The following is a 19,849-nucleotide window of genomic DNA, read 5'->3' on the forward strand; positions in this document are numbered from 1 at the left end:
TTTGGACGAGAGGCGTGAGCCTCAGAGACGTTAACTGGCTTGTCCAAGGTCTTCCTACTAGTCAGTGGGATTAGAGCCTGGGTGGACCCTCACTTCACAGCTTCCCCCATCTCGCTACCCTCGTGTCATGCAACCCAGGGATGCCTCAGTTAGCTGGCTGCTCAGTAGTTAAGCTGTTCTGGGAAAGAGTTTTTTCTGAGATTCTACCCAAGCAGTGCTTTTTGGACCTCAGTGACCCACACAGCCTCTGGCCTCCTCTGCCACCTGCCAGCCTGCTCCACACCAGCCAGGCTGACCCACCTGCAATTTCCCTACCCACTGTGTCCAGAACCACAGATGCTGGTCACTTTTCTGTCTCCCCACATCCCCACCCTATCTTTTCAAACATGGGTTAACATCCCCTCTTTTAACCCTGCTTCTCCCAGGCCCTCTCACCCCATCACCCCCAAGACTGGATTTGAAGCTCCCCAGCTCTGTGCTCCAATGGGTGCTCTGCTCTGTGGGCCCCCTGTGCTGGTGAAGGGCAGGCATGAGGTGAGCTCTGTGCCGTCCCGTTGGCCAGCAAGGGTCTGGCTCACAAGAGGTGTATATGGCAGGAATGACACTCAACTCTCTGTTTCAAAGATTGTCCTCAAAGGTCAGAGGCCACTGTCCTGCCTCAGGTGACACTTAGGTGCTGAATGACTTGGTATTCATGTGTGTACATGCTTGTCCACAGTTCTCAAGAGACAGTCTGAGTTATCTATAGACGGGATCCTCTGCTCCCAAATGCCTCTGCACTGGCCCATCATTCTGCCCCTTACAGTCTCATCCCTTCGAGTCTGAAAGCTTCTTAAGCTTCCTACCCAAAGGCAAACAAAGGTGGCCAACAATCACAGAAAAAGATGCCCAGTATTTCCAAGAATCAAAGAAATGCCAATCTAAACAACGAGATGGCATTTTTTGATCCGATGAGCAAAACTCCATTTTTGAAGGTATAGTTTTAGAGACATAGGTGAAGACGCAGACTATTGGTGAAAACCGAAACAGCTTTGGTGGATAACTTTACCGTAACTAAAATGAAACACTTCTAGGCATGTGTCCTACAGGAATACTCACGCCCATGCACAAACTTGTATTATAGGAGAATGGATTGTTATAGGAAAAAAAAACGGGCAGAGCCCAGATGGCCATTAATAAAAGTTGATTAAATCCATCATGGCACAGTCATACAGCAGATGTCTCTCTAGCCACTTAAAAAGAAAAGGTAACCCATATGTAGGTGTGGAAAGATGGCCACTATCAGTTGTTACATGGGAAAAGCAAGTTGTAGAAGTACGTGTGTAATAGCATCCCTCTGAGTGAAAAAGCAGGAAACGTGTGTGTGTGAAGAGTGGGGGGTGAGGGTTGGTGGTGTTGGGGGTGGTGGTGTAGGGGAGTATGGTGTGTGTGCGTGGTGTGGTGATGTGTGTGTGTAACCCAAGCGTCAGTCTCCTCTCATCAAGGGTCACCTTCCTGTCGTACATTTGGGGACAAGAGGAATTGTACCTATTCATGACTACTGAGTCATCTACCTACAGGTCCACACTGTACCCTCCCACCATCTCCAGATCAGACCTCATCCCAGAAGGCCTTCTCACAGGGCCTGTGGAGAAAGGACCATAGGGCCTGCTGGGCGCCATTTATGTCACCTCCCTCTGCCAGGCCCACCACCGTGCAGAGCTATGTAGGAGTACGAGGCTTTGCTGGAGAGCTGCAGCAAACAAAGGAGATGATAATGAGGATAAAAAAGCATTCAGGGGCGGCCAGATGGCTCAGTTGGTTAGAGTGAGAGTGCTGAATAGCAGGGTTGCCGGTTCGATTCCCGCATGGGCCAGTGAGCTGCGCCCTCCACAACTAGATTGAAGACAACAAGTTGCTGTTGAGCTTCCGGAGGCACAGCCGGATAGCTCAGTTGGTTGGAGTGCAAGCTCTCAACAACAAGGTTGCCGGTTCAATTCCCGCATAGGATGGTGGGCTGCGCCCCCTGCAACTAGGGATTGAAAACTGCGATTGGAGTTGGAGCTGAGCTGTGCCCTCCACAGCTAGATTGAAGGACAACGACTTGGAGCTGATGGGCCCTGGAGAGGCACACTGTTCCCCAGTATTCCCCAATAAAAAAGTTAAAAAACAAAAAACAAACATTCAGGGCCGGCCCGGTGGCTCAGGTGGTTGGAGCGCCGTGCTCCTAATGCCGAGGTTGCCAGTTTGATTCCCACATGGACCAGTGAGCTGCGTCCACTACAGCTAAGATTGTGAACAACAGCTCTCCCTGGAGCTGGGCTGCCGTGAGCAGCTGGAGGTTGGTGTGAGTTGCTGTGAGCTGCCGTGGGCTGCTGTGGGCTACCATGTGCTGCCATGAGTGGCTAGTGGCCAGTGTGAGTGACCAGGAGCCAGTGAGAGCCGCTGTGAGCTACTGTGAGCAACCAACCTACAACTGGCGACCGACTGCCTCAGCCAGGGGCAGCGCAAGGCTCATAATACCAGCATGGGCCAGTGTCACGCAGGGTGTCATGCGGGGTCTCTGGTCCTGCTCCCCATATAAGAATGTAGGATATGGTGAGGCCAAAAAAGAACACCCATGGAGCCATAGATAGGGGAGTCATGCCACTATGTTCTCTCTGGTGGCCTGGCGAGACACACGAAGTAGGATCCACACGATCCGCAATCTGCCGTCTACTTCTTTGCCTGCCAACCAACCAACCAACCAACCAACGCAGCCATGGCAGTTATATCAGTGGCTAATTGGATAACTGTTTACAGCTGATGGCCAACTATTACCCGAGCCAGCACCTTTCCATGAGAGGCAGAGAGCCTGGAAACTGCTCTCCTGGGACTCTGTCCCCACAGCCGGAGAGCTGTGTCCTACACAACTAGACTGAGAAACAACGGCTTGAACTGGAGTGGGGGTGGGAGGCGGAAGAAGGCGGGGGGGACAACATTCAACTGCCCCCTAATTATAAACTTTTTCTCGAATGTGTTTTTGAAACTGAGAATGTTGTACATAAGGGTGACCTAATCCTTTATTGAACCTGCCCTCCTCACCAGGAAGTCCCTGTGTCTGTATGTGCCGAGCTGTGTCTGCTGGGGAACACATGTATGGGAAATACTCATTCTAAGTCACCAAGAAGAGAAACCTGCCAAGGGAATTCCCTTTGGAGCAACCCCAACTCCAAGCTTTGCTCCCCTCTCCTTGAGACTGCCTGTAATTGGCTTTCTTTAACATGCTTTCTGTGTTTATTCATAACCTTCAGAATTATAATGGAATGGCCAATATTCCACACTGATACGGTATATTAAATTGTTCCCCTTGTGCTGGTCATTTAGAATGTTTCTAAATTTTCTGTATAGATGATGTTATCATGATCATCTTCATGCATAGAGATTTTTGTTTGTATTGAATTTTAAGGTGAAATTACTGAGGCAAAGAATAGAATATAAATGTCTTTATGGTTTCTACTAAAGGTGGCCAAATTGCTCCAAAAGAATGACTCTGATTTATAATACTACCAACACCAATTGAACCTACAAGTTCCAGTATAACCTTGCCAGCATTGGCTTTTTTTTTTTCCAGTTGGCTACTTTAGAAGATTATAAATGGTATCCCAAAGCTGTTTTTCCTGTTTGTCTCCTTACTAGCAAGGGTGGAATTCAGATTTTCAAAAAGTTTGTTTAAAGGTGTCCCAAGTTATAGTCACATGTGCTCTTTCCTCTCTACCAGTTGGATCATAATAAATAGCATTAATGATGATAATAACAACAAATTAGACAAGAATTAGAATTCCTTAGGTTTTTAGAGCCCTTTACAGTTTACCAACTTTTACAAGCCGTATCTCCTTTTATTCTGCCAGTAGGCAAGTCCAGGCAAAGATTTTTTTCCCCATCTACAGATGAAACAGTTCAAACTCTGCAGAGACTGTTGTCTTGAGAAACAAGTGCACCAGGGCTGATGTAAATAATCAAGGGGATTATTCAAAAATTTCAGAAAAATTGCCCAGTTGCTCTCTCTCTCTGGGGCCACATGGTCTCTTCTCTGCTTCTCTAGGCGTCCCATCCTCCTCTCTGCGGATCCTTTTTGTCTGCTTCTCTGTCAGCATCCAGGAAATGGCAGCTGCATCCAGGCTCTGCCCATCCTTTCAGCTCAGACTCCAACATTTAATCAGTCTCTGCCCCTTAGTTCATCATCTCTCAGGAGAGACTGGGCCTCCCAGCCTCCCACATGGGTTTCCATCCTGGGTGGGAGACAGAGTTGAGGACAAGGCCATATGATACAAACAGAGGAGCTGAGGCTGAAGGCAGATGTCTTAGAAGGGTGTGGGACAGTAAGCAGAGATAGGCTTTTTAATACAACACTGTCTCAAAGCTGATCAATGAGTGGACCTCTGGGTCTGACTAGACCGTAACAATATGAGCATGCCAGTAATAGTATAATAGTTGCCAAAGTTTGCAGAGACTTCTTAGAGAAAACCGTGCCAAAGGCAGAGAGGAGACGGCCACTTTCCTCTCTAAAAACCCTGGAACCTCCCCTCGACCTCAGTCGGGCTCTGCCCACCTGCCTAGCCAGGAGGCTCCTCACCAAGCAAGTCTCAGAAAGCCTGGTGTCTGAGGAAGAGGCCATCAGAGCCTTCTCCCGGCCCTGCACACCCAGCCGAGGCCCCCATCCCCTCTGCAGGTGCGGATCTGGGAGATCCCTGAGGGTGGGCTGAAGCGGAACATGATGGAGGCGCTCCTGGAGCTGCATGGGCACAGCCGGCGCGTAGGGCTGGTCGAGTGGCACCCCACCACCAACAACATCCTGTTCAGTGCCGGCTATGACTACAAGGTGGGTAGCCCGGTGGGCAGTGGAAGCAGAGAGGGAGAGAGAAGGGTATCTTTGGGAAAACACTGTTAATTTCCTGAGCATGTTAACCAATATCATCTCATTCATTCATTCATTCCATACAACTGAGCATCTTCTTCGTACCCCATCATTCCTGAGGTCCACAGAGGCTAGAGGCATCTGTACTACTTTTTCTGGCACTGATGGACTGGAGGTGAATGCCCACTCTGTGCCCACACAGAAAAAGGAGCAACCAAAGCTGCTGAAGGAAGAGTCCCAACCCCTCCCCAAGGCATGATCTCAAAAGAGGTGTGCCAGCCACTGGAACCTGGCAAAGAACATGTATCTTTCTTATTAGTAGCAGAAACTGAACCCAGGCTGGGACTGGGGTCTGCCCAAGGACAGTAGTGGATTTGTGTGACAGGGACGCATCAGCCGTTGATATAGAACTCAACAAAACCATCCTACATCCCAGTACATCCCAAACCTGCCCCGGACATCTCTCCCAGGACCAGCAGGTGTGGACCGGGGACAGATGCCCCATGACAGCAGCAGTAGGGCTGACCCCACCTCCTGCATGTCTGCCCTCTCAGATCCTCATCTGGAACCTGGACGTGGGTGAGCCCGTAAAGATGATCGACTGCCACTCGGACGTGATCCTCTGCATGTCCTTCAACACTGACGGCAGCCTGCTTACCACCACGTGCAAAGACAAGAAGCTGCGTGTGATCGAGCCCCGCTCTGGCCGCGTTCTGCAGGTGAAGCTCCACTTTTCTGAGGGGGAGGGGAGGTATAGGGGCTTGGGACTCAGCTTTCAGCCAGGCCTGTGGAAAGCCTGTGCCAACTCCCCTCTCTCATGCATCTGGCCTGCACTTCTGTTGAGCAGCCCACCTGTTCTGGGCCCTTCTCAGCTCATAGGAACCCTGCCTTGTTCTTGGTGGAGAGGGGCTTTCGCACCCTTTCTCACCTACTGCGCCTCTTCCCCAGATGGGATTCTTCTGGCCTGCGCTGGGGACAGAGCTGGTGACATCCTTCAGCACATGAACCCCTGAGTGTTGACTGGGCACAGGAGGAAGGGATTTGGACTCACTGCCCAGCCCCCTGCATGAGACAAGACTGGCAGAAATGGCTCAGGGTACCGGCCTCAGGGACTGCTCCATGTGGGGAGGCTGATGGCGAGCTTAGCTCCAGTTTTGTCTTTGAGTCTCCTGGGTCTTGACTGTGAAAAAGGAATTAGATGTCATTTGAGAGTAAAAAAAAAGTTAACATTTTTTGAGCACCTACTGCGTGCCAGTCACTAGATGGGAATGGAAATTTTGGATGAAATTTGAGATTTACTTCCTACATAAGAAAGGATTGGTGGTGACCTTGTAGTGTTTATCTAGGCAGAGTCCAATATTGTGAGGCCAGAAAGTCATCTACTACTGCTACTACAAATAATAATACTTACCCTAGTTATTAGCACCATTAGTATTAACCGACATTTACTTAGAGCTCATTGGGTGGCATGCACTAGGCCATGGGCTCCACATCGTTACCTCATTTAATCCTTGACAGTTCTCTGAGGTTGGTACCGTTACTCTTCCCATTTCACACATGGGAAGACTGAGCCATGGAGTGGGTCAGAGACTTGAATCTCCTAGTCATAGAACTAGAACTCAAACCCAGCCAGATGGACCCCCAGAGCCCATGCTGAGCAGAAAAAGTGTTAGAGAGCAGAGAACCCAGCCTCCACCTCACAGCTGTGGACACGAGCCCAGTGAGGGTGATGGGTTCTTCTCAGGTTACACTTTTTTGCAAAACTTGGAACTAAAATCTAGAGCAAGTAATACCAGCCTGGGTCTTTGCGCTGCTCCAGCAGCCTCTGGTTTCTACCTGATGCTGACTCATCCTGGCAGAAGGCCCTTGTGTGTCAGGAGGAAAATGAAGTGTCACAAGCCAGAACTCAGGAGAGGAGGCAGAGGACAGCCCCGTTGGTAGGAGCCCCTGGTGAAGTGCGTCATCAGTAACCCAGCATGAGTCCCCTGTCCTCCTGACCCTCAGTGATTCCTGCCAGCAGGTATTGTTGTGCGGGTTAAACGACATGCCCTGCTGAGAGCACCGGCACAGTGCAGGCCCTGCCCGGGCCTGGTCGACATTATCTCCCCTACCCTGTCCCCCACCCACTCCGGGACATGGCAGAGAGGCCTGGTTTCTGGGCCCACGGCTCCACTGCTCCTCAGCACCTGTATCCTTTCCTGCGGAGTGCTATAACACATTACCACACATGGCTGGTTCAACAAGAGAAATGTCTTCTCTCCCAGTTCTGGAAGCCAGAAGCCTGACGTCAAGGTGCCGGCAGGGCCGCGCTCCCTCCAGAGGCTCTAGGGGAGGATCCTTCCTTGCCTCCTCTGGCTGCTGGTGGCTGCTGGCTTCCTGAGCTTCTGGGCACATCACTCCAGTCTCGGCCCCCACAGTCACATCACCTTCTCCTCTCTGTGTCTGTGGAATACCCCTCTGCCTGTCTCTCATAAGTACTCTAGTGATGGCATTTAGGGCGCACTTGTATATCCAGGGGATCCCCCTATCTCAAGGCCCTTAACTTAAAATTACAGCTGCAAAGTCCATTTTTCCAAATTAAAAAAACATTCAGGGCTGACCTGGTGGCTCAGGTGGTTGGAGCGCCGTGCTCCTAACACCGAGGTCGCAGGTTTGATTCCCACATGGGCCAGTGAGCTGTGCCCTCTACAGCTAAGATTGTGAACAACAGCTCTCCCTGGAGCTGGGCTGCTGTGAGCAGCCAGAGGTTGGCGAGAGCTGCCGTGGGCTGCTATGTGCTGCCGTGGGCTACCGTGTGCCACCATGAGTGGCTGGTGGCCAGCATAAGTGGCCGGCAACCAGTGTGAGTGGCCGGCAGCTGGCGAGAGCTGCCATGAGCTGCTGTGAGCAGCTGACCGACCGGCGACTGACTGCCTCAGCCCGGGGGAGTACAAGGCTCATAATACCAGCATGGGCCAGGGAGCTGTGTCCTACACAACTAGACTGGGAAACAATGGCTTGAACCAGAGTGGCGGGGTGGGGGGGAAGGTGGAAGAAAGGGGGAAAAAAAAACATTCACAGGTTCCAGGGATTAAGACACAGATGTATCTTCCGGGGGCCACCATTCAGCCCACTATAGGCCCTGGTGTCTGGGGCCCTGGCTCACCAGCTGTCTCTGTCCTCACCAGGAGGCAAGCTGCAAAAACCACAGAGTGAACCGGGTGGTGTTCCTGGGGAACATGAAGAGGCTTCTCACAACAGGGGTCTCCAGGTGGAACACGAGACAGATCGCCCTCTGGGACCAGGTCAGCTGCAGGGAGGCTGAGGGGTTACATAAGTGGGTGGTAGCTCTGGGGGGCTTTGCTAGGATTTGGGACAGTGAGGTGCCGTCCTGCCTGGACATAGGCTGATACCGGCCCCTTCCCTGCAGGAGGACCTATCCATGCCTCTGATCGAGGAGGAAATTGATGGGCTCTCCGGCCTCCTGTTCCCCTTCTACGATGCTGACACCCACATGCTCTACCTGGCTGGAAAGGTAGCAGAGGGTGGAGGAGGGACTGGGGAAGCCTGTGGGAGACCCCTGTCCCCATGGGGCCCCTGCTCCTGCCCTTCCCTGCTAAGAAGAGCTGGCCTAACCTCTAGGGCCTCCACCTGACCCAACCTGGGCCTCACCTTCCTCCCTTGAAACCCACCCTCAACCTGACACTTATTCTTACTGAAGTGTCAATGACTGACAATTCCTTCAGAGGAGGATTGGAGGGTTTTACAATGGAATAGGGATCGAAGCCGGAAGTGCAGAGGACAGTGATTAATAATGAAATTTGAGGCACCTGCCAGATCTCTGACAAATATGGCCTTGTTTATCAGAAAAGCTGTCTACACACACACACCACCACCACCACCACCACCACCACTACCACCCACAGCAATCCCCTGTGGCAGGCACGCCGGGGGAGCTAGGGGCCAGGTCTCCTTGGTCTTTGACAGCTGCCGAGGCACAGCAGAGGCTGTCTTCAGCAGATCCCTGGACCAGGGCTTGCTCAGCCCTCCCTTCTCCCTCTACCTTCCTCACTTCTCTCTCTCCTTGCCCCCAGGGAGATGGAAACATCCGGTACTATGAGATCAGCACTGAGAAGCCCTACTTGAGTTACCTCATGGAGTTCCGATCCCCAGCCCCGCAGAAAGGCCTAGGTAAGGGGTCCAGAGGCTGCTGTGACGGTTAGGCTGTAGAACGAGAGACTGGACATTTGGCTCATGGGTCACCGCGCCCCCAAATGAAAACTCAGACTCAGAAGGTCACAGCTCATGGACAAGTCAGAATAGAGCCTCCAGGGGCTGCTCCTGTGAAGGTCAGCCTGCCGGTCTTCAGCCGCCTGTCACAGCGCACTTGAGCGGCTCATCATTCCATGGTGTTTGCATCCTCCGCCATCTCTGGTCATCAGCAGCCCACGAGGATATACACGGTGTCTTAATTCCTGTTTGCAGATGGGTAGGCTGAAGCCCAATATTCTGACATCAGTGGGAGGTGGTTTAGTAACTAAATGTCAGAGCAGGATGTAGACCCAGGCCCCTTCCTGAAGCCTCTGAGAAGCCAAGACCCCCAGTCTTCAGCAGCAGCTCTATCCTTGCCTGAGAGGACAGGAGGAAGTTCCAAGGTGCCCCATCACTGCATCCCAAGGCTCCTAGTTTCTCAGGCAAATCCAAGAGAGAATTCCAGCATTGACGGAGTGCAGTGAGTCAGAGTGGGGGTGAGAAGTTCTTCACCCCCCACACCCTCCTACCGCTAACGTCTTACAAAAAATTTTCATTCCTATTAACTAACACTGGCAGTGCATACAATTTAGCAGTTCCCCCCTTTGGGGTCTGAATCACCCAGTGGAAGGAGTCTCTTCAGGGGCTCCATTCCCACCTCTCCTTAGAATTTGAGTCTGGCTTATTCTCTCTGAGGATCAGGTATCATGGCCAGGACCTGCAGGCCAGCCTCAGAGACATCAGGATTAGAGGGCCCAAGAGCCCACCTCAGTGAACAACAGCAAAATGGAGGCCCAGAGCTGTGCCTGAGGTCCTAACGATCACTTCATTGACTTCGCCTTCTCCAACTCTCTGCCACCCCCACCTCGCTCACTCTCATCACTTCATCAGACATTATAAAAAGCATCCTGGACTTTGGAGTCCAACCTAGGTTGTATTCCGATTCAACTGTGTACTTAACTCCTCTGATCTCAGTTTCTTCATCTGTAAAATGGGGATAATCAAAGCTACCTTGCAGGGCTATTGTGAAGCTTAGAGACCAAGGGTATAAAGCATCTGTCAGAGCACCTGGTTCTTCCTGCTCCTTCATGTTGTTATCCAACAAACATTTATTGGGCACCAGCTGTGTGTCAGACCTCGGACTAGGTCCAGGGTACAGTGATAAATAAAACACAACATGGCTTCACTCACATTCCACTGAGGGGAAGACAGACAATAAACTAATAACTAAGAAAATATCAGATAGTAGTAAGTTCTAAGCAGAGAATCAAACAGAGTGATAGAACAGGCAGTGACTGGGGGCAATTTTAGATCAGGTGGTTAGGACAAGCCTCTCTGTGGAGGTGACATTTTAAGCTAAGATCTGAAAAGCAGGAAAAGGGAAGAGTAATGCCAGTGGGAAGAACAGTTAGTGCAAAGGCCCTGTGGTAAGAATGAGCCTGGCATGTTTTAGGAACATGCCAGGCTTCTGTAGGGAGAGCGGATTTGGGGAAAATGGATTTTGAAAGGGCAGGAGGGAGGCAGAGAGACCAGTTAGGAAGCCATTGTGGACCTCTAGGCAAGAGAGGATGGTAACTAGGGGATGGCAAGATGATGGGGAGAAGAGGGTGAATCCAGGAGATGTGTAGTAAGCAGGGTCAGCAGGACTTGGGGAGGAGGGGAGGCAGAGGGAGGAACCAAGGGTAACCTTTCTCCTCGTCCTCCTCACCTGTGGCCACTACTGAGCATTTACCAGGAGCTGGGCACTTTCAAAGTCTCAGAGTGGCCAAGTAACTCGCCCCAGGCAGATCATGCAGCTGCTAAGTGGCAGAGCTGGAACTCAAACCCAAGTGTGCTGGCTCCCAATCCCACTTGAGTGCCATTACACCACTTCCCTCCAGCTCCTGGAATTCCCTTATCTGGAAGAGTGGCCTTTCATTCCAGTTGAAGAGGAGTAGAAACTTAACTCATAGTCACATCATAAAGAAACTAATGTTATTAGGTTGGTGCAAAAGTAATTGCGGCTTTTGCAATTATTTTTAACCTTTTAAACCGCAATTACTTTTGCACCCACCTAATATTTGTGCTCATCACCGTGCTGGGCAGTTAATGAGCATCTTTGCCTTCAATCCCCTGACCATCTCATGAGGGGCCGCTACTGTCCTCCTCTAACCAACCAAGGAACCTGAAGATCAGACAGGTAGTGAATTGCCTAAGGACTCCCAGCCAGAAACAGGGGCAAAGCCAGGATTCAAACCCAGGTCTGTTGGACCCCAAAACTTGTGTCCCGGGTCTGTTGGACCCCAAAACACCACATTGCACTGCTCGATCAGTAGGTGTTCAGTAGATGTAGCCGTTAGGGACCCAGTGGCTAGTGCACACACACAATACAATACACAGGCTCTCGGTCCTGGAAAATTTACGACAGAACAGCATTCAGGCTGCATTTAAACTTTGGGGGTGCATGGGGAAAGGTTGCTTCCTCCTTCTTTCTCTCTGAGGACCAGGGATACAGAAGCTTTGGGAAGCCATTTCATTTCAGAAGGTGATGGGCTCTGTGGCTTATACTGTGACAATACTCTGTGACCTTGGGCAAGCCCCTTCTCTTCTGACCCCAAGGAGTCTCATCTATACAAAGAATGGATTAGATCCCAATATTTCTGCAGCCCCTTCCAGTTCTAAAAGGCGCTAGTTCTAAAGCATGAGACATGGTAAGGCACGTCTGGCCCATGGGGCTTATTTGAGAACTCACCCCCCAGACACAGAACTGACTCAAGAAGCCCCCGCCTTCCCGCTGCCCTCTGCATCAGTCATTGCCTCCAAACCTAGTGCCCCTCACCTGGGCCTTTCCCCTGGCCGAGGACATCAGGGAGGAGGGACACTGAGGAGGGGACCCCCGGGACCCCACGGAGCCGCATGTGCCTGTCCACAGGGGTCATGCCCAAGCATGGGCTGGACGTGTCGGCCTGCGAGGTGTTCCGCTTCTACAAGCTGGTGACTCTCAAGGGCCTGATCGAGCCCATCTCCATGATCGTGCCCCGGAGGGTGAGTGGGGCTGGGCGGGGCTCCCAAGGGCCCCCTGCCTTGAATCCTAGCTTGCTTGCCACTGACTGTAAGCCTGGAGGAACTCAGAAGAAGGAGCCCTTTTCCTATGGACTGGGGCCTTCAGGATCCATTTGGGGTGGGGGGGATATTCCAAGATGGGACAGTTTAGCTTGATAAAGAAGTCAGGGTGGGAATTCCAAGTGGGAGACACTGTGAGTGCAAAGGCGTGGAGGCAGGAAAGCAGGTAGCTTGGATGGAGGTCGGCAAGGAGAAAAGTCTGACTGGAGAGCAGGGGTTTTTCTCAGCAGCCCCCACCCCCCCACACCATCTGTCCCCTCTTCTGCTCCCCCCACTGCAGTCAGATTCCTACCAGGAAGACATTTACCCAATGACACCAGGCACGGAGCCAGCTCTGACCCCTGATGAATGGCTGGGAGGCATCAATCGAGGTAGGTAGAGGAAGGGGTGGGCCTCACAGAAAGAGGCTGTAAGTCTGCAAGCTTTGCCTTCCATCTGGCCCACCCCTTTTCTCTTGCATATCCTCCTGTTGGAACTTCCCCTCACACTCAGCCAACTGTCAAGCATGGTGTAAATGAAAGACCATCACTTGACAGTCCATTGATTGTCCATGAGACCATGTCCCTTGCCTTTCTTAGATCCTGTGCTGATGTCTTTGAAAGAAGGCTATAAGAAGTCATCGAAAATGGTATTTAAGGCTCCCATCAAAGAAAAGAAGAGTGTTGTGGTCAATGGAATAGATTTATTAGAAAATGTTCCACCCAGGACAGAGAATGAGGTAAGGAATATAAGTTACTACCTTGACAGGCCCTGGAAGAGCGAGACCTTTACATTTCAATGATGGGCTTCAGGCCTTTAAGCCAGCTCCATTCTGAGGCCTTTTTCTTTCTATGACAAATACCATAAGTAGCCTGCTGTTGGCTTCTATTGCCTCTGATTCTAATAGAGGCTGGGATAGCATAGGGATATTGATGCCCCTCCCCCAACCCTCAAATTGACTAACACACACAGTTACATGCCTCATGAATCCATTCCAGAATGTCGCTGTCATTTGGTGCTACAGGAGCTATAAACTCCTGACTCACAGGGAAAAGCCAGCCTCGTGCAATACAGCACTGCCTTTCTCCCTGGCGTTACAGTGACAGGGTCTGACAATTTCCTGTTTCTGTGGAAGAGGTTGAGTGTTTATGGAAATACTCTTTGTACCATTTGGAATGGGTGCAGCTCATTCAGGGGCCACCATGGCTGGGCTTTGTCCATGCCCCCGAAGGCTTCTCCTTCCAATCACACCCTCAGTATCTGGTGCCTATACAGTTCAGCTCAGCTGGGACTCACAGAAAGCCTACCGTGTGCCAGGCACTTGGCTTGACACAGCTGAAGTAGAGATGGCTGTGTGGACACACCTGCATTTGAATCCTGGCTCTCCTACTTCCTGGCTGTGCCTGAACAAGTTTCCTGACCTTTCGAAGTCCATTTCCTCATGGCAAAAATGGGGATGTGAAATGCTGTGAGCATTAAAGAGATAATCCCGAAGTGTCTAGCACTCTTCCTGGCTCACAGTAAGTGCTCAAAGAGGCTAACTGTATTAACTATCCATTGCCATGTAACAACATACTCCAAAACTTAGTGACTTAAACCCATAGACATTTATTATCTCATAGTTTCTGTGGGTGCCTATGACTCAAGGTCTCACATGAAGGTGTAAACAGTCAGCCAGGATTGCAGTCACATCTGAAGGCTTATCTACTTCCAAGTTCACACACGTGGTTGCTGGCAGAACTCATTTCCTCACAGGTTGCTGGAGTGAGAGTCTCAGTTCCTCATGGACTATAGGCCAGAGGCCCCCACCCCTTTAGGTCCTTGCCATATGGACCTCTCCAGAGGGCAACTTACAACATGGCAACTGGCTTCCCTCAGAGTGAGTGGGGAAGAGAGGGTGTCCAGGATGGATGCCACAGTCTTTTTGTAACCTAACCTTTGAAATCACATTCCATCACTTCTGCCATGTTCTAGTCATTTGAAGCAAATTACTAGGTCCAGTCCACTCTTGAAGGGAGGGGATAACATAAGGGCAATCTCAGAGGCTTCTTGTCTCATCAACTTACAATTACCACTATTATTCATAAAATTAAGACTGTAAATACAGTCTTAAAGGGGAAATTAACAGGTAAACTGATAACTGTGACAAAATATATTTATGTGCCATTATAGAGGAATGTCAAATTTTTAGGACTGAATGAAATCATGTGATAAATGGAATTTGCTTCAAAATAATCCTTGAGGAAGGTGGTGCAGGAGAAGTGGGCAGGAGTAGACACCAAGAATAGATATCAAAGAGAAGCAGTGACCCATGTTATTTGTTGAAGCTGGTTGATAAATATCTGGAGGTTCATGGTGCTTTTCTTTCTACTTTTGTATACATTTGGCGTTTTCCATAAAAAAAATTGGTTTGCATACCCTGAGAAAGTAAAGGTACCTGAGTTTCTGTGCTAACCCAGATAGGCCATAACAAGATCCTGAACTCGGTGCTAGTACCAGGTATGGAGAAGGCAGAGTTAAATAGTAGTTAAGTCACATAACATTTAGCTACAGACTTGTCTATATGAATCAGAACTGAAGACCTGGAGGAAATTTTTAAAGGTTCTCTAAGGAGACAAAACAAATGTCACAATCTCCCTACACTAAAGCTTGTGCACTATCCTCATTGGGAATATATTCACTCAGAGCCTGCTAACGCTGGTTGTACCCACAATTTTAATCTTCACAGCAGCTTGGAAGCAGCCAATTAGAAAACGGGGATGTAAATAGTAGACACATTGGTCTACGTGTGGAGAGGCGACCGGTAACTTGACACAGGAAAAGAGACATATGGCTGCACAACTCTGTAACTTTGCCAAAAATTACTGAACTGTACACTTAAAATGAGTGAAATTTATGGTATGTGAATTCCACTTCAATAACGCCTTTTTTAAAACAAAGCTGACAAAAAAATTATGCAAAAAAATTTTGATAATTTGGAAATCATATGCGTATGTAAGAACAAATAGCATATCTTCCTCAGAAAAAACCAGGACTGGTTTGCTGGATAATTTTTTTTAATGTCATTTAAAGCAGGGAATCATAAAAATGATATATACATTCTTTAAACCATTTATAATTTTCACTTAAAACATATACATTCATTCAAAATATTTTGATGTAAGACCAAGACCATTTCTTTGAGGAACTCCCTGGTTGCGATCTGCTATGTCTTTCCCAAATAAATCACACTTTAACTCCAATTTCCAGTTTCTTTTACATGGAACAAGAACTTGACGTCAACTAAAAACAAAACCCTGGTTTTTTTCAGAGTTTTCCCCAGTTTTTTTTGTTTTTTGGGTTTTTTTGTGGTGTACAGCTCTGTAAGTTTTGACAAATGTGTAAACGTTTTCATAGTCATGTAACCACTATCACACAATCAAGATGTAGAATATTCCCCAATCTTGTGTGGTTCTATCACCCCCGTATCAGTCAGCAGCAACATCGATAGCATCACCTTTACCAAGCTTTTTCTAAAGCATTCAACTTAGTTTTTATAGAAACAACTGATCTTTTGTACTTGTATTTCATCAGTTTATATCATATTTAATTAAATTATGCAATTATAAGAGCAAATGCAACTCACCAGGAAGTTGGAGGTCAAACCCAACTGCTTGTTGGTAACATTCAACTCAGGTGTGTGCGGTTGGTCCTCCAGGAGCCGCTGCCTTCCAGGGCTCAGCGTTCTGTGGGTATTTGTGTTTTACAGAAGCAATGGAGAGACTGGTTAATCCAGGGGGTCAGCTAAGTGAGGGTCCGTCAGATACCTGTGCTTTGCCTGTGGCCACACCAGCATATGAATCGCTGCCCAGGTCCAAACAAAAAGCTGGATTCCATTCTGTATCCTGAGCCTCCTTAAAAAGAGGATACAAAACATTTTAGAAAGGTTTCCATCCAGAATGGTAACCAAAAGTATTAGGTTTGGACCTCTACAGGGGTACGCTTAGAATGTTTGGAAAACTGGCCTGTGTGGATTCTCCCCTTCGTCAGTGACCCTGAATCAGACCTGGGACAAATCTGTCTCTTTTTCCTCTCATAGGGGAAAGTAGGAACCATGAGCGGTGTCTGGAGAAGGGAGAGCTGTGGTGACCTCAGTCACCTGGGACACTGAAGTGAGGGGAGCAGTGGGAAGTCTGGGGGAGGAGGCCACAGGCTACTATGGGGAGAGCGGGGGTTGGAGTATCCACTCAGAAAATCACCTTCTCACCTGCTCTCTCCTGGCCCGGCCCTCCGTGGCCCCCTCTCTTCCTCCACCCAGCTCCTCCGAATGTTCTTCCGGCAGCAGGATGAGATTCGGAGGTTGAAAGAGGAGCTGGCCCAGAAGGACATCAGGATTCGGCAGCTACAGCTAGAACTGAAGAACTTACGCAACAGCCCGAAGAACTGTTAGCTCCCTGGTGGGGCTGCGTTCTAAGCCGATCTCTCCGTCGTTTCTACTTGTCCCTTAACTTTCCCTTGTCCCGTGACCCCAGAGACAGAGCCAGGACGACGGGAGCTGGGGGACAGCCTGAGGACCCCACCTACCACCTCAAGAACTGGAAGCTGACCTTTGACCTCTTGACCTCATGCTAATAAAAGTCCCAGCCTTTCCTGGAGACCCACTGCTGGCAGCCCCTTTCCCTGGCACCGCAGGAACCTCGGCTTCCCCTCTGCTGGGCAAAGACCTCGGACTCCCTCAGGGGTGCCCTCAATGGACCAGGGAGCAGAGGAGGAGACGAGAGCCTCAGTAGATTAGAACTGGAACTTTTCCCCTACAAAGGGGCCTGCTGCCAGGACATCTCAGCAACCCCTGCTGGGGCTCTTAGCATCAATGATGGACCACACTGTAAGGGCTGGATGGCAGGCATCACCTGTTCTCCCTCCTCTCCCCCCACCACCCTCGACAGCCCTGGAAGCCAGGTTTACCTGACAAGGGTTGCAAGCAGCCCGGCTCCTTCCTGTCTCTTCCCCCTACTCGCTTGTCTTCAGGGAATGAAGAGGATTGCTCGCCAAGGCCATAATGACCCCTTGCCTTCCCATGATTCTCTTCAAAGCTCTTGCAATACCCTTTTCCCATTTAATTTGTGAGGTAGGCAGGGTAGGGAATAGTGTCCCCATTTTACAAATGACAGAACTAAGGGTTGCACTGGGGAAGTGACTTACTAAGTCACCCAGCAGGTCAACAGTGGACCCAGGACCAGGACGGATAGTGTCCAGACCCCAGGCCAGCCAGAGCCCTTCCCACTGCATCAAAATGCCAATCCTGTGGGAGCGTCACTAGTGCCCACGTATCTGTGGAGAATGAGAACTGGAAGCCACTTCTACCGTCTGCCCAACACCAGTAGTGCCAATGTGTCACACTGCCCAGCTGAGGCCCCTCACACTCAGTGCCCCTTCCTCCCGCTGCCCTCCACCTCTGCTCTCTCCCCCAAGGGGACTCCCTCTGAGATGAGGCCTCTTCTTCCTGGAAGCTGAGTCTGAGGAGGGTGGAGTCCAGCCCTGGGGAAGGCAGAGCAGAGGTCTGATGGCTTCGAGGGGTGGATGAAGCGCTGTGTGTGTCTCCCGCCACTATGATCTCAGCCACTTTCAGCCTTACACTTGTAGAATGACCACAGCCCCTCACGTCGGTATAGCACTTTAAAGTTTACACAGTTCTTTACACATAGGATCTCATTTGAGTCTCATGTCTGCTCCAGGAGGTAGGGAGCGTTCTCTCCATTTTGCAGATGAGGAAGCTGAGAAGTGGCCTGAGGTCACAGGACTCTCTGAGACGCCACATTTCATTCTACATGTTTTCTTTTGTTTCTCCTTCTTTTCTCCCTTCATATCCCACTACCCACAGTGTCCATAGACGCTGTTCTCAGAATCGTCACAATTTGGGGATGAGCTATGGCCTGGGAATTAAGAAATGGGTGTCCACCCTTCTCTCGCGTTCACTAGGATCTACTAGACACACTATGCTTCACACCTGCTTTTCCCATGGCCACCCTGCAGGACATCCCCAGAGGCCAGGGCTCCCTAAGGCCCTCCAGGTGACCAGGGCAGGGAAAACCCCCTGGTCCCTTGGGCTTTTCCTCCAAGAACCTTCCACCCTCTTGGCCAGCTATAGCAGGGTCTCCTTATCCCCCCACCTCCTGCAGCTAGACAGTGTCAGCTCTCATCTCCCCCTCCCCACACTTCTTGAGCTTTTTTTTTCTTCCCCATTGACCTTTGTGATCTTCTCTGATTATTTATGCTGCCTCCCAAGGATAGAACTGAAATAAAATGTTTTCAACTTATCAAACCTGGGCAAGGCCATCTCATTTAGGTGGTTCCTGCTTTTGGTTACCATGGTATCGTGATTGTCAGTTCCCCAGCCGTAGCTCCTTTGCCTTTCTGGAACAACAAAACACACCTGTATCTACAGGTATAATTTCACACTTTCATTCACCTCAGCAAGGCTTCTGAACCTTAGCACTACTGATATTTGGGGCTAGATAATTCTTTGCTGTGAGGGTTGTCCTGTGTGCTGTATGATGTTTAGCAGCATCTCTGGCCTCCACCGATCAGATGCCATAGCAACTCCCACACAGTTGTGATAAACAAAAATGTCTCCAGATATCACGCAATATTCCTTGGAGTGTCAAAATAGCTCCCAGTTGTTCTACAGTCATTCGATGGCCATCTGCTCTGTATCCAGTTCTGTGCTGGGGTCTGGGGGACACCCAACATTTTATACTGGAATGATACTTAGCAGTTTACAAAGCACTATTCTATACACTTGACTCTTGATCTTCATTCACAGAAGCTCTAGGTAATATGTTCTAACGTTATTCCCATTTTGAAGAAAAGCAGCCAGGTCCAGAGCGGTGACATGCTCAAGGTCGCTCAGCTGGTGTAGGGACGTGGATCTCATGAGCCCAGAGCCAGAGAAGGCACATGCTCCCAATCCCTAGTCAGTCTCAGCATTAGGCCAAGTCTGTCCTGGGAGGAAGGCTGGGCCCATCATGGACACGGGATGTTGGGCAGGGGCTGCCAGCCACTGGGACACCCTCATCTCTCACCAAGCCAGGGTTGACATGGAACAGAGTTGTCAGGCTGCATGGAGCAGCGTGGACAGCACAGGAAACTCAGAAGAGCCAGAGGAAAGCAATGAAAGTTTTAGCAAAGACGGCTGGAGAAGAAGTACCCAAAGGGGTGCAGAGTAGCAGTGGAAGGGACACCGGAAACTGGGAGGGGTTGCTCCAGGCCCAGCTCTGCCTCTGAGTGGGTGTGACATTGAATAATTCACTTCTCTCTGAGCCTCACTTTCTCCATCTCTAAAATGATGGGATAAGATAATTTTAGTGTCCCTTCCTGGTCTAACACTTAAGTTTCTATTATACCAGCAGTTGGGAGAATGAGACAAATCCCCAAGACCACCCACTGTCTAGCAGGAGTGGTGCAAAGGAGTATATCAGGAGAAAGGAAGCAGCAAGATGGCTTCCTACAGGTGCAGAAAAATACTTCTGCTAAACTTATATTTGAACAAAGACACCCCTGGGGTTTCTGCTCTAGATCAGTTCACAAAGACCTACACTTGAAAAAAAATTGCTACAGTCATTGAGAGTCTGGCCTTTTCATAAGCTCCTTCTCCCGGGGATGCCGAAGATGGAGCTGGTTCCT

General features: G+C 49.9%; 1 protein-coding gene across 5 annotated transcripts in view; it reads left to right on the plus strand.

Annotated features, from left to right (window-relative positions):
* The window catches only part of CORO2B (coronin 2B), a 134,148-nt gene extending 115,660 nt beyond the window's left edge, over positions 1-18,488 (plus strand). For 4 of the 5 annotated variants that reach the window (XM_074327508.2, XM_074327509.2, XM_019725631.3 and 1 more), the window contains 9 exons: positions 4,691-4,840; positions 5,431-5,595; positions 8,044-8,160; positions 8,286-8,390; positions 8,950-9,046; positions 12,018-12,130; positions 12,489-12,579; positions 12,787-12,926; positions 16,485-18,488. In XM_074327508.2, coding sequence (XP_074183609.1) covers positions 4,691-4,840; positions 5,431-5,595; positions 8,044-8,160; positions 8,286-8,390; positions 8,950-9,046; positions 12,018-12,130; positions 12,489-12,579; positions 12,787-12,926; positions 16,485-16,616 — 1,110 coding nt within the window. In that variant the 3' untranslated portion in view covers positions 16,617-18,488. The remainder of the gene's footprint in view (positions 1-4,690; positions 4,841-5,430; positions 5,596-8,043; positions 8,161-8,285; positions 8,391-8,949; positions 9,047-12,017; positions 12,131-12,488; positions 12,580-12,786; positions 12,927-16,484) is intronic. The other variant, XM_019725632.3, reaches the window with a different exon arrangement.
* The last annotated feature ends 1,361 nt before the right edge of the window (positions 18,489-19,849 follow it).

This window comes from Rhinolophus sinicus, chromosome 3 (assembly GCF_057876585.1).
Source record: "Rhinolophus sinicus isolate RSI-liver-muscle chromosome 3, RSI-T2T, whole genome shotgun sequence".
NCBI lineage: Eukaryota > Metazoa > Chordata > Mammalia > Chiroptera > Rhinolophidae > Rhinolophus > Rhinolophus sinicus.